The 14,383-nt window shown below is 37.0% G+C and overlaps 1 protein-coding gene across 1 annotated transcript; it reads right to left on the bottom strand.

The window, feature by feature from the left end:
* Positions 1–3,108: 3,108 nt before the first annotated feature.
* On the bottom strand, positions 3,109–13,861 carry LOC122643250 (trihelix transcription factor GT-3b-like). Its single transcript, XM_043836892.1, has 3 exons — positions 13,553–13,861; positions 12,721–13,436; positions 3,109–3,118 (listed from the first exon to the last, which is right to left on the bottom strand). Exons 1-2 carry the CDS (start codon positions 13,823–13,825, stop codon positions 12,861–12,863), a joined length of 849 nt encoding a protein of 282 aa, XP_043692827.1. The 5' UTR covers positions 13,826–13,861; the 3' UTR covers positions 3,109–3,118; positions 12,721–12,860.
* Positions 13,862–14,383: the final 522 nt, after the last annotated feature.

Raw genomic sequence — 14,383 nt, 5'->3', positions numbered from 1 at the left:
ATATCTCCTAGATCCAGGGAATGGAATTGGGCCATTCTATTTAAGTGTGGTGGTGAATATGATACATTGGCATGGCCGACCATGATATCAATCACTTATAAAAGTTAAAACACATCATCTCAGTCATTGCTTTTATATTTCTTATTATATTAGGTTTTGTAGTTAAGTAGTAATTTAGTTTATAACAATCGTTATTATGCTTGTTTATGTAATGATATACTGATAAATGTTCAATGTGCTATACAAAAACTAGAAAGACAAAGTTGGGGTTGGAGAGTTAAGAGTGTCAAAGTTGGAAATGTCTTATAAATTGGATTAAAACTGAAAAAGGAATTGGATTAAAGCTAGGGTGTCAATTCCATGTCCGACCCAACCGAACATGCCTGACTAAAGCCAGGCTCGGTCCGGCCCGAGTATTATTGAGCGGTCCCGGTGTGGGGTCCTAGCCCGTCGGGCCTCCGACCGGACCGATCAATTCAAGGTCCGACCTAGCCCGACCCTTTAACTTGTAAACTTCTTTTCTATGGGCTTGGGCCCTATTTGATTTATTGGCCCAAATCTGTTTATAATATCGAAATTGTTTATGACATTAATTTTATGTTGGGCTGGGCCTATTGAAAGGAACACTGATGTATTAGGTATAGTTTTACGACATTAACTTTTTGTTGGGCTAGGCCTATTAAATGTCCAATATATCACTTCATTTAAATTTGAGCTTAAATTTATATCATGGGCCATCACGAGATGCACTATTTCTAATGAATCGGTCATGTTCAAACGGTTGAAATATTCAATTTTAATGGGAAAGACAGAAAAAATATGGTAAGATGGTATTGTCACACCCCAAAATCACCCCTAGGAGGATTCGACGGCTGACCCAAATACCTGAAGTATTCAGACACTTCTAGGATCCAGATGCATTAAATACACGTCACAAGCACCATACAATATTGAGATAACAAGTGTTACATTGATCAGAGTGCAGGGAAAGTAAATATTTACAAGTCCTATATATATAATTTACATTAAAGTTTCAACAGCTCGATATTCTCAAGATCACAACTATCCTAAAATATAAACAATAAAAATTCTTCCACAAAAAAGGATAGTACTGAACAAAAGAAAATAATAAAAAAAAAAAGTAACACCACGTCATCAGTTCCTGTTCTCCAAATAATCATTTCCACCATAAACGCATTTACCTGCAGGATTATCTAAAAAAGAAAATTCCACAGGGATGAGCTCCACTGAGCCCAGCAAGTAAAGGATAGACCACACACACAAGCATGCGTCCTAAATGCATGTGTTCAATTTTATTATTAAATCCACCTAACACACAAATGCCTAAGTCGGGTCTGTGCTACGACAATAACTCGGGAAATGTTCTCGGTTCCTTCCTAACCGCCCCGAGACGTAATCTCAACTGTTGTAGGGAGCCCACAGTGGTCGTTAGTATTATATACCTTCCCATGGGTAGACCCCAATAATCATAACCGGAACCCCATCCCGGCGTCCTTCACACTCCTCAGTGACAGGGAGCTATGATCACCCAACACCTAAACCTCTGCTGGTAAGGATTGTAGCACTAAGGAAAGACATACTTAGTCATATGCACTAAATGGCATAGTACGAGGTGTACAGTGCTTTCGCATCCCATACTACGGCACACCATACCTCTCGTTTCCAAGCTGACTACGGCATCTATTCTAACACAAAGATTCATATTGCATATCATTCCACATTACATCGTTCGCGTCCATGAGTCATAAGTAATGAAACCAATAAGTATCATAAACAAAACAATAATTTAAATATGCATATGATTCATTAACAAATAGTACTAAGAATGAATTAAACACTCCCAAATGAAATCAAAGCCTACCCCCAATTACTCTGTTATGTTTGTGTTCGTGAGATTGCAGTAGTCTTTGAGACGTTGCCAATAAGTTCCGATGACCAAATGATTATTCTCTATAATTATTAAGTCATACACAAGTATTATGATATATTTGAGTGTTGGTGGGATCCTAGGGTAGCCTTAGGATTAGGTTAGACTAGGTTTAGAATCACATGTAGGCTTAACGGTAGTTACAAGAATTTAAAGAAAAAAATGGGGAATTTTGTATGTACATTTCAGATCACATAAAAGTTATACCATTTTACTAAACAGGGATCAATCTCCCAGAATAGAGGACAGAACATGCTACCTAACTCGAAGTGGTATTTTAGCCCATTTAGGTGAAGGCACAGTGTTTGGGTGCAACCGGGGTAAAATGCCCTAAAAACCTAAACTGGACTCTTAGGTGGATTTTGGTCTGGGTCCACCTGAAAACAACATAGGTGTGGACTCTTGTTATGGATTCTGGCCTGAGTCCACCTGAAAACAGAATAGGTGTGAACTCTTTTTATGGATTCTGGTTTGAGTCCACTTGGAAATAGAATAGGTGCAAGCTCTTATTATGGATTCTGATCTGAGTCCACCTCTGAGTCCACTTGGAAACATAATAGGTGCGGGCTCTTATTATGGATTCTGGTCTGAATCCATCTCTGAGTCCACTTATGAGTCCACCTTTGCTGAATCCGAATTTCTAAGATTTGAGTCTTCCAACTTGATTTCACTTGGGTTTCAAGCTATAAAGGCTTAGGGAAAGACTAAGCCACCTAGGGTCATAATATCATACTCTTATCAAAGGATTTATTGGGTTCAATAAATAAATCATAAAAAAAAATTCAAATCTTGGGTTTACCATTAAAACTCATAGATTTAAGTGAGAGATTAAATGGAAGGTCAAGAGTGGTCATAGAGATAATTTAGCTTTAATTTCCATAGATTTCTAAAGGAACTATCAAGGATTTGTATTGAATAAAAGAATAGGGTTGATAAATCAGCCATGGGGTTTGGCATAAAAATGGAAGAGAGGGTGAGGTTCTTACTTACAAACCGAAATTAAGCTTTCAAGTTCTTGCTCTTCTTCTTCTTTTCCTTCTTCTCTTTTCCTTTCAATTTTGCCAAAATTGATTTAGTCGTTAAGTCTCTTGTTAGATAGGAGAATTAGCCCAAATTCTCACTAAGGCCACCTCCACCTTGCATGTGCAAGATGGCTTTGTCCACTAACCCCTTATTTCATCTTTAAACACCTCCTACTTCACTAAATAGACACCTCATGCTCCCTAGCCACCTCATGCTTCCTGGCCATCTCATGCTTCACCAAATATTTAAGTAATACTATATTACCCATGTACTACATGAATAAATAAATCATTTATATATATATAAACACCATATTATTATATTGTATAAAACTTATATTAAAATAATATTATATTACATTTTACTTTATAGAGTAACATTATTATAATATAATCCATTTAAATTCGTATAATAATATATTACACTAAATTCTTGAAATTTCGTATCCGACCCGCATCGTATATAAGGCCGGATTCAAGCCTGGATGTGATTTCGTGCGTGAACCCGATGTACCCCGTCGTTCAGCCCACACCGGACTCAAGGCTGGACCCAAGACTCTGCTTGCATCCTTTCTTGCCTCCGATGCCTTATTTATGGCTTATGCTTGTCGGTTAGTGGAACCTACCGTGACCCATACATCTATCGATGGGTCTTGCAACTACACAGGGGAGGTATCCGTCATTTTACTGATATGTGACGTATTGCCAAAAAAGATTTTTTCTTCATCATCTACCCATTCAAACACCCAACGTTACTTGATGCTACGACTTCGGGTTTCGGATCTATAATCGGATTCGGGTTAGGATTCGGATAAAAAATATGCCAAGCCGTAACAAGTATACTTCTTTGTAAAATTAAAATATTCAATTTTAATAGGCTGTACCATTTAAAGCCCATTTAGTTTTAAACAGCCCATAGTCCAGTTAAGACCCGGTTAAGGTTTGATTTTAGTACCCTATTATAGCCCGAGCCCATCCAAACTTGGCCCAAATACTTAAATGGACAGTCATGGTATAGACTTCAATCTTAGTGAGGCCATGCTATGGCCAACCAAGCCCGACCCGTTGACACCCCTAATTAAAACCAAATAAAGAACAATACAAAAAATCGAATAGAAACCAAACGAATCAATTTGGTTTTGGTTTTGAAATGCTTTCTCTGTTCTTGGCTCGATTCGATTTTGGTTTCACCATTATATATCTTGCATCAAGCCAAATAATTGAAACCGGATCGATTTACACTCTTACGCTCCTATATCTGTGCGTAAGATCCACGAAACCAGACAACGTTCTTTTTCCCTACAAAATTATAAAAACATAAAAACCCACGTATAAATGTTTTCTAGAACACATTTCATTAATAAAAAAAAAGGTTTTCTAAGAATATACTAACACAAGCTCAAGAAGACCTTAAACAACTAAACGTAATGACTAATTTGGATGGATGTTTTTTAAGAAACAGCCGACATAATAAGCAGCAGTCGTCTACTTGAATATATATATATGAGGATGTTTGCCTTGGGCTCTCATATTTATTTATTTATTTTGGTTGGAAATAGAATTTGTCTCATTCTTTATTTTATATGTTAATTAGAGTCGTTGTGACTGGTACATCTTTGACCAAAACTATACTCTAATTAATCTCAAATGTATAAATTAAAAATTGTATTTAACTCTCTCTTACAATATTTTTTTAAAAGTTAATATTCCTTGCAATTAAGTTGTTCAACTACTGCATGCCTTTGACCCTAAGAATCTCTTATTGTTAATTTGTGATTTGTGAAAAATATCAAATGCTTTTGGTAATAAAATTAAGAATATATCTTAGATGGGCCTGGCCTCTGCTGTGCCATCGGATGTGCATCGTCACCCCGTCGGTACTGCAGAAAATTTTAATACTATCATCCTATGTGTTGATGTGAATCAGATGCTTTTCTTTAATGCCGTTCACTATAACTTAATCATAAAGCATGAATTGGACAAGCTTAATTATTAAATAGGTATTAGTGTCATAATCAAATGCTTAATCATATTCCCCCTAATTTAAGGGTGCACAGCCTTATCCAATATGTATGAGTGACATAAAATGGTCAAAGAAGTTGATGGGCATCTTTAATTAATTGTGTTTAAAAGATTAATTAGTGAAGATCATCTTATGGCTTAGGCCACCATATCACCTTCTTCAACCACATAGATGATATTCCCAACCCCACAAGAGGGACAAGAAACAAAATTCAATAAAGATTTAGAATATATAAAATTGAGAAGGAAGCCTATCCTTAAAATATCTGTAGGAAAGATGGGGATGCTTGATTCCCCCTGGTCACCTTCTTGGCTTCTTCTTCTTCCTTGCCATATGATTCATCTTTTAGATTTGAAAACTCACATTTAGATTTGCTTTTTCCTCCTTGATAAACTATTATGTCCTTGGACATATCTATAAAGAAGAGGGGATTTCTAAATCTTTCTTAATATTTAGTAAATCATTAGGTGATCTTCAACTTTCAACCATCTTGGCCATGTTATTTTTCGGATTAAGTTTTCCTTAAAAAAAGAAGAGTAATCTCTTCCTCACTACTAATGTGATCATGTGATTAGACACTTGGTAGCCATTATACTCTCACCCTATGGACAAAGTCTAAGTACCCTTCCCTAATACAATCCGATGGTATCAATGAAAATAGATGTAGAGATTCCTTATTCACCATGAGACTAGTGAAACTTGATCGCTCCTTACTATATAAATAAAAAGGAGACCATTCTCTATCAGGGAGCATAGCCCCTATGTGCGTGCATGGGGGCCAATGAGGGAGCGCAAAAGCATCTTGGGGCGGAATTTTTGCCTTTCACAGGGGGTGGGGCGGTCATTTTGCCCCCCACTATGTTTGAGATTAGGCGGTACACTCCCCCACAGAGTACTTTTCTTCATAAAAAAAATGGGGAAAAGATTCCTTATGTCAATGGGACCCACACTGATGTTTCTTTGACCATGTGGGTCCCACATCGATGATACCATTTTCCAACCCCAAATTGGTTGTAGTGTGCAGATTCCTCCTTACACTGTCCTTGTAGGAAACCCTCCCCCCCCCCCCCCCAAAAAAAATAAAATTAGTACACAATGACAATAGAATCAAGTATGCGTCAGATTGGTGAAAATGAAAAAACTATTTTTAAATAGGGTAATAGAACGCTACCCGATCGTGCACAAGGCGTAGCGACCATGCCTAGACACAAAAAAAGGCCTTGGGATGAACAAACACTATCAATATTTTTGGATAACAATAACATCTAAAACGTTAAAGGTTCTTCTTCTTCTTATTTTTGTAACAAATTAAAAACTCATAACAAGGTTTTTTTTTTTTATAACAAGTTGAAGAGTTTGATTTTTGTAGAGCTTAGGCCGAAATAAGATTACATGCAAAAACACACCATGAAATTAGTTCATTGCCTATCTTGTTATTGTTACTCAAAGTATGTTTGATTTGTAGGGCCTTTGGGTGTGAAGACGGAAATTTTTCAAGCCCTTCTTTAAAATTGACTCTAATATTTGGAAATTGGTTGTTAAATTAAATCTCTTCAATTCCCTGCTGTCTTTACCCGCATACCCCCATGAGCATATCATGTCATCATTGACGCTTGTGGATTTACCATTTGTGGATCATCCCATATTAATTTCGCACGTAAAGACCCACAACCAATATGAATTCGAAGCTTCTTTCGTTACTCCCAGAACTTCTTCGTAGTCGTTCCGTTTCATGCTTCATATCATAGGGAACCTCAAAGTGGCTCTATTTCATTATATTCCAAAATATTCTAGGTAGATTTCATATTCTTGTTTTTATCGTCAAAGAATGTAAAATCTACCTAAAATGCATACCAAACACATCCTATTTGTGAAGAATGGACAAAGCCATGTCTATAAATGATAAATTATCTTATACTGCTTCTCATTCGCAGCATAGGAGCTGAGTCTCGTCATATCTGTAAATGACTATGTTTCTTTCCATAAAAAAGAACAGTTCATTGTCATACCTAAAGTCAATACCAATAATAGAAATAGTGATCGATGAATCTAAACTTACGTACCTAATTTAAACAAGGTGTAAGATACTACAAAATTATATTTTTGTTTAGAGAGAAAGAATGCTACCTGGACGTGTGTGGTGCATTGAAATGATCACTGCACCTCCATGGAAAGGCGAAAAATCCCAAAGGTGCAGTCGTCAATTTGCACACCTCTATGTCTGGGCAGGAGCAGCGCACCACATGTGCCTAAGTAATATTCTCTCTTTCCCTTTATGTTTAAATATGTGCAAAGTACATTTCTCAATTAATCTTTTTTTTTTAATAAAGTATCACTCTCTAAAATCAAATTTGTTTTTTTTTTCTCTGAGTCAACTTGGGCCGCACTTATTTTGAAGGGAGGTATTAATGGATAATCCATAACATGGAAAGTATATATCGAGGACTAAGCTGATTTTACGAAAAATGTATCCAATTATTATACATTAATTAAAATAAGTCCGTCCAAGCTGTATAGTATATAACCTGATTTTATATAATCCATGCTATGGATAAATACATTGGAAAAACTCTGAAGGGTTTGGCCATTAGAGCTGCTCTATTAATGGAAGGTACTTCTCAAGGATTTATCGTCTATTGGTTGACACCTGTTTTTAATTGTGTATCATCCTTTTGTATGCGTATCTATGTATCATTTCACCATAATTTTAATATTAATTTGAAATTAATTAATTAAATTGAAGAAAAATGTGATTGAAAAATACCTCATACCCCTTCCTTTTTGCCCCTTTTTTTTTGTTTTTCAAATTGGTGAAAAAAATACCAATATTCATTTAATTCGATCTCAATTCTGCCACGTGGAAACTTAGATGGGACTTGAACATTGTGGAAAAGGAGATTTTTCTCACATGTCAAATTTCAACCTATCAAGTTGAAAAAATTTTGTGATTACAAAGAGATTGCGTAAAATTACAATGGGAATACAAAGTTTTATTCTCTCAAGTGCGATGCATTACCTAGTGCACATTTAAAGTGCATCCAACGGTGACTACTGCACTTGAATAAGAAACTTTTACCGCAATAAATGAAAAAACCTAAACACATATTTTCAGAGAAATTAGAGAGGAGATGGAGTTGGAAAAATAGTAATCAATATTCTTGATGAAATGCAAGTTTGGACGAAAGCTCCCAACCCACTGGCGTCTCATATCTTCCGTTTCCAGAATCGCACTCCTCAAAGCACCAGGGAAGCCGCTGATGGAGTGGAGAGTTGCAGCGAGAAGGTCACAAATGGGGAGGGTGAGAGAGGAGGAGCAGCTGGAGCTGAAGGTTGTTGATGGCAGCTTTAAGTTGGAAAGTGAGACCTTGGAGAAGAAATGGACTCCAACTTCAACGGCTATAGGTTCAGAATCATCAGAGGAGAGAGAGAAAAGGGAACATCCAAGTTAGAGTTGGAGGAAACTCGATGTTGTTTGAAGAGGGGAGTAAAGTAATTTAGCCCCTTTAAGTAATTGATATATTAATTAACTTATAAAGGGAAAAAGTGTATAGTTACAAATTCTGTCTTGGCTACAAACAAACGCACCCATATATAAATTAAACTGTCAAGGGAGCAGAGTAGTGAATTTCAATAACAAAGAAATTACATTAAGGAATAGCTTTTAGCTCGTATTTTTTTGCACTAATCATAGATGAGCTAACTAGAGACATTCAAGATTAAATCCCTCGGTATATTTCTTTTACTGACGATATAGTCTTGATGGATGAAACAAAAAACAAGGATAATACAATGTAGGAATTATAGGTATCCACTTTGGAGTCAAAATGTTTTAACATAAATATTGATACATCCAAGATTCACCGAACCAATCAGCGGCTGCCACGTGTCACAGAGCGACCCGCTTCAGAACCAAGGAGAACCAATTGGGGGTCCCACCCGGGCGCGGCCAGCACCCAGGCGCGGCCTCTCACCCAGGCCCGGCCTGCACCCAAACGCAGCCTCTCACCCAGGCGCAGCATCGTAGACGCAGACGTGATGTACACGGACACCGGGGCCACTCGTCTATGACCCCATTGTGTCACTACAGACTCATGCCACCACCAGGACTCTAAGCCACCGCTTAGAAGTCACGTCACCCAGATGGATTCAAGCACCAATGACGTTATCACCACACGCTGGTATCTATCCGCCAAGGATCTTGATACCACCAGGACACTCCCTCCCGCGGGGAGATGGTCAATTAGGATAGAACCCTACTACCCAGGGCCTCTATCCACTCAACGGCACACTCGCCATCAACCTGGGACTCTCCACACCGCCATACACTACTATAAAAGGCAAGGTACACAACCCCATCAGGGGACATCTAAACTCATATTGAATAATCACTATTCATCTATTTGCTCAGGAGATCTAACTTTGGCATCGGAGAGCCCTAGGCCGGAACCACACCGGTTCTCTCTGTTGACCCCTTGGTCCACTTGCAGGTGACGGCACTCGCAGGACCGCTCGACGATTTCTTGATGCAACAAATATATAAACAAAAAATCATGGTATATGATAAGTAACTTTAGTAACAATAGAAATAAAAGTGGGATAGTGAAAATTGATGATAGGAAGATACCGCAAAGTGTTAAATTTAAGTTCCTAGGTTCAATAATAAATAAATAAAGAAAAATAAAGGCTAATGTTGGACAAAAAATTAGAGTATAACGGATGAAGTAGAGGTGCATATGAAATGTTGTATGATCAACGGCATTTTTTTTTAAAACTCAAAGAAAATTTGTATAGGATAGTTATACGATCACCAATGATGTATGGAGTTTAATCTTGGGCAGTGAAAAAACAACATATAAACCAGCTTAGTATAGTTGAAATGAAGATGTTGAGATGGATATGAATGGTAAAACTTTAAAAGATATAATAAATATGAACAAATTAGAACTAATTGAGAGTAGCTCTGATAAATGACAAGTTGGAGAGAATATTGTTTATATTGGCAAGAACATGTACACCATAGACCTTTGAATGATTTAGTGATCAGGAGTAGTGATGATTCAGATTATAGGAGCTAAAAAAGTCAGGGGTAGGCCCTAGGGGAAAAGGTGAGGAAAGACATGTATAGCTTATGGCTAGTAACAAGTATATCTTTGAAAAGAGTTCATTCGAGAAAGAAGATCTTTTGCCAACCACATTTAATTGGGAAAAGGCCAAGTTGAGTTTGAGTTTCACATGTCCTTGCCTTCCTAGCTAGACCAGATGTAAATTTAATTTTCCCTCATTTTGGAGAACCTAGCCAACCTGCTAGGTATGGATTATAATAGCCAAGCATGTCTTAGGTCTATAGGATCAGATATATATTAGGTTGTGCCTCATTAAATATATAATGTATGTACATTTTTTTTTGCTAAAGGGTCAGCAAATTGTATTAAAATAAAATAGAAGAATGGTGTACAAGAGCCGCTAGAAAAAGGGAGAGAGAACCCAGAAATAGGCGATTTTATCTAACCACCTTCGGCAATGCCATCAACGGAAAGAAAAAACCAAGCCCAAAATGGAAAAAGAAAACAAAAAAATTCCTCCCACCTTCGGCAATGCCATTAGCAGGAAAGGAAATCTCTGATACAATCAACAAAATCTGAAAAAAGATCTTCCAGAGGCATCCCAATCCAATCCATTTGTACATGAAGAAAGCTTTATTAGATTATTCTTGACCATATGATATTTGTATTAAACTCTATTATTATCAAAGGTCCTGAACTGTTCTTGGAGCAGATCTCCTATGGTATTTCTGTGCAGTACCATTTATATAGTCTTGGGATAATGTCAGAAGTATAAGTAGAAAGCGAGTACAAACTTGGCTGATTATGCACTTAAAATCTCTTTTATTATAAACATCCTAGAAAGTAATGAAAAGCAAGCCAAAGTATAATAACTAAAACTAGAGTTAAGGAATAAGCAAAAAAATATGAAATTACATTTTTGATAATCAGAAAAAAGAAGAAAATATTGTAAAATTGTTCTTCCAGATCAGAAACATCTTCTTCTATAATAAATGGGTTTAATTAAAATGATTAATGGATTAATGGGTTAATGCATCTTATTTTCATTTGAAGAAGTGGTAAACTAAGCACAGTGTGGTAGGTTGATATGATCTTGACATTGTTTTAAACCATAGAAACCATACAAGGGGAATCAATGGGACAGTCTAGCTTGATATCAATTCCATAACCTTTGACAAACATAAACAAATATAATTAATGTTGGTTAACAAAGACAAGAGAAAGTAAATATGTGATATTTCATTTATTAGGTCTATATTTATCCTTCAACTTTAATCAACACTTGAATATAATTTGTTTCCCCCAACTCCCACTTCCATGAAATTTTCTTTCCTTAATCATGAGTTATCATCTCAACTCTTCTTGGACACTTCTCTTATACTTCTGGGGTCCTCTAAAGTGATCATCTTACATTAAACCTTTTCTTTATTAGTTAATAAAAAGCATAGCATTGCTACTTAATTATATGTGTAACTAATCATGTTTTTGGAGGAAATATGTAACAAATATGTGTAGAAATGTAATAGAGCCAGAGGGCAAACATACTTCGATCAATCATAATATTTAGGAAAATTACCTCAAGATCTCAATATAAATATATTGGCCATGCATTTAATTCATAATAATCAAGAGATAGAATCACTCAAGTTCATAAACAGGGAATTAGGAATATCATATCATACCTTTTTTATACATTTCATGGTATCAAAATCAACTCCTTGCAATTCATGAGTTCAATCACTTTTCTGTTCATTTAAGTGTATCTTAACATTGTTGTAAGTTTCAAAATATTTTTAGGTACCTTAACCCCCTAAGTTTTTCATGCAAAGGGTAGAGACTACTGTACAAGGAGATACACCATTAATAGGAACTTTGCCAACTCCTACCATCTCCCACCAACCAATTCATAGGTGAAAAGGGAAGGGGGGGGGGGGGGGGAGGAGTTCTTAATCTCAGAGAAGGGGAATGGATATTATTTTTGAATACTTAAAAAGGTTTGAGAAAAAAAAAAAAAGGAAGAAAAGTTGTTGGAATCTCAAATTGAGTAGATTCTGTAACAAACACTAGTTGATGATGCTAATTGTCATGAGCTTTAAAGGAAAGAAAAAAAATCTACTGCTTTATTCCATAACACTACTGTTCTATGTCAGGCCATGGGCATCTCTCCCAGCTGTTATTATGCCACAGTCTTTCAGAAACTTTTTTCCTCAAATGCCCATGGATCTCCATTTATTTCCATAATCTTACTTTTAGGGTTTCTTATTCAACTTATCCTACTATGACCTAAATCAAGGCCATGCATGAAAATAGTTTTTCCTTGATTGATTCTTGGGCTAGATCTATTTCATCAAGAACCTAGATACAATAGAAAATGGTGTTTGGGGCCTTCAATTCTTTGCATGATATAAGTATATAACAGAACTGTTTGATTGTAAGCAAATAGATCGAGATTCGATTTATTGATTTTCTATTGGTTTAAAGAATCTAGACTAACGTGCAACGCGTTTAATTAGGTCATAGTATTGGGGAAGGAAGGAAGGAAGGAAGGAGGGAGGAAGATGGAAAGAGAAATAGCTAAGATCGAAGTAAGAACATCGTCTCATTAATTTCTAATAAACTCCAAAAGCTGAAGTAAAAAAAAAAAAAAAAAAAAAGGTAAGGTACTAGAAACGAGAGAGTTCCAAGACAAACCTCAGGAAGAGTCTCTCTCGTCTTTTCTCTCGAAAACAAAGAAGGAATTAATGAACAAATGAGAGACAGTAGCTGCTGCTACCTTCTTCTACCTCCAACTAAACTAAACAACCCTACAGCAACTCCTCCTCTCGTCTTAGCTTATTTAGCAGAGCTGTGATGAGAGCATCTCTCTTCTCTGCTCGGATTTCCTCTTGAATCCTCCGTTGTTCTTCTCTTTCTCTCCATCTTCTATCCATCATCAATCTCTCCTTCTCCAAACCTTCCATGATTTGTCTCCATTCCATCTCTTTCAACCTTCTCTCCTCCTCCCTTGCTTCTACAGCTTCTCTCCATTGCATCTCCATTTGTATCTGTTGTCTCATGAAGTTATCTAATATCTCCTGCAAATTATTAATATTACAACCACCACCACTAGTACTAATGACCTTTCCCTTCTTCTTCTTCTTCTTATTAATAATACCCTTATTATCCTCATCGCTTTCTTCGTTATAATCCTCATCGTCCGATGATAACCTAACCCCTTTCTTTTTAGAACCACCACCACCACCACCACCGGCTGCGGCGGCAGCAGCACCTTCTGCTTCCAACCATAACATCCTCTGCATCCTATCTGTAAAGATGGCTTGCAACTCATTGTAGAATGGGAATTGTTGACGCATCGATTCAGGCTCTATTGTTTCACATCCCTGATGGATTCAAATTCATCATTAAAAAAAAAAAAAAAATCAAATTAATGAATTAAAAAGGGAGGGTCAAGTTGTAATAAATAGGAAGTAAAAGGGTAATAGAAGGCAATAAATACTTTATAACGAGTGACGAGATTCTTCCACTTGCACTTGCACTGCTCAGCGCTACGAGTGTAACCCCTTTCCTTCATCTTAGTGGAGATGACTTCCCAGAGAAGTTTGTTCCGTTTCGTCTCCATGAAGTTTCGATCCAGCTCTGCTCTGATCGCTAAGAACTCCTTTGTCTCTTGGAGGCTCCATTGAGGGAACCGATCTCCTGTGTCCATCATCATGTTAACACTTAATAGATGCTGATGCTGATGCTGATGCTGATGATGTCCTCCTTCCATGGCTCATCGAGAGAGATTGAGAGAGAGAGAGAGAGAGAGAGAGAACGATGAGGTTGGCAGAGCACGAATCCTCGTCTAAAGGGTTATGTGAAGGGCGGTGACACAGAGAGAAAGAGAGAGAGAAGGAGAAGGTGAGACAAGGAAAGAAGAAGGATATGGAGGGATTAATCTATTATATACCAAGGTGTGAAAGGAGAGAGAGTCTTAGCCCTCTTTTATTTTTCTTTCTCTCTCTCTCTCTCTCCTTGCTTCTTTGAATCGGTTCTCTCTAAAAGTCTAAACTATGATATTTATTTTTTCTTCAATTCCCTGCAGTCTCATCTGTCCACGCGGAAACGGAAAACCCTCTCTCTCTCTTTCTCTCTCCTTTTACTTCTCCATTTGTTTCCATTGCGTTTCCAGCGTATCCATGACGTCACGCTTACGACATAGAAGCTTTTGTTTGGTTTGGCCCTTCCAGCCCATCCTCACACTCTATCATCCATCAGGGCCTCAGGTGGGTGTTTTTTGAAAAATCTAATTTAATTATTCTAACGTCTTTTTCTATTTCAGTCCATG

Source organism: Telopea speciosissima, chromosome 1 (assembly GCF_018873765.1).
Source record: "Telopea speciosissima isolate NSW1024214 ecotype Mountain lineage chromosome 1, Tspe_v1, whole genome shotgun sequence".
Taxonomy (NCBI): Eukaryota; Viridiplantae; Streptophyta; class Magnoliopsida; order Proteales; family Proteaceae; genus Telopea; species Telopea speciosissima.
Note: the sequence above shows the minus strand (reverse complement) of the source record. Positions and strands in the feature narration are given on the sequence as shown.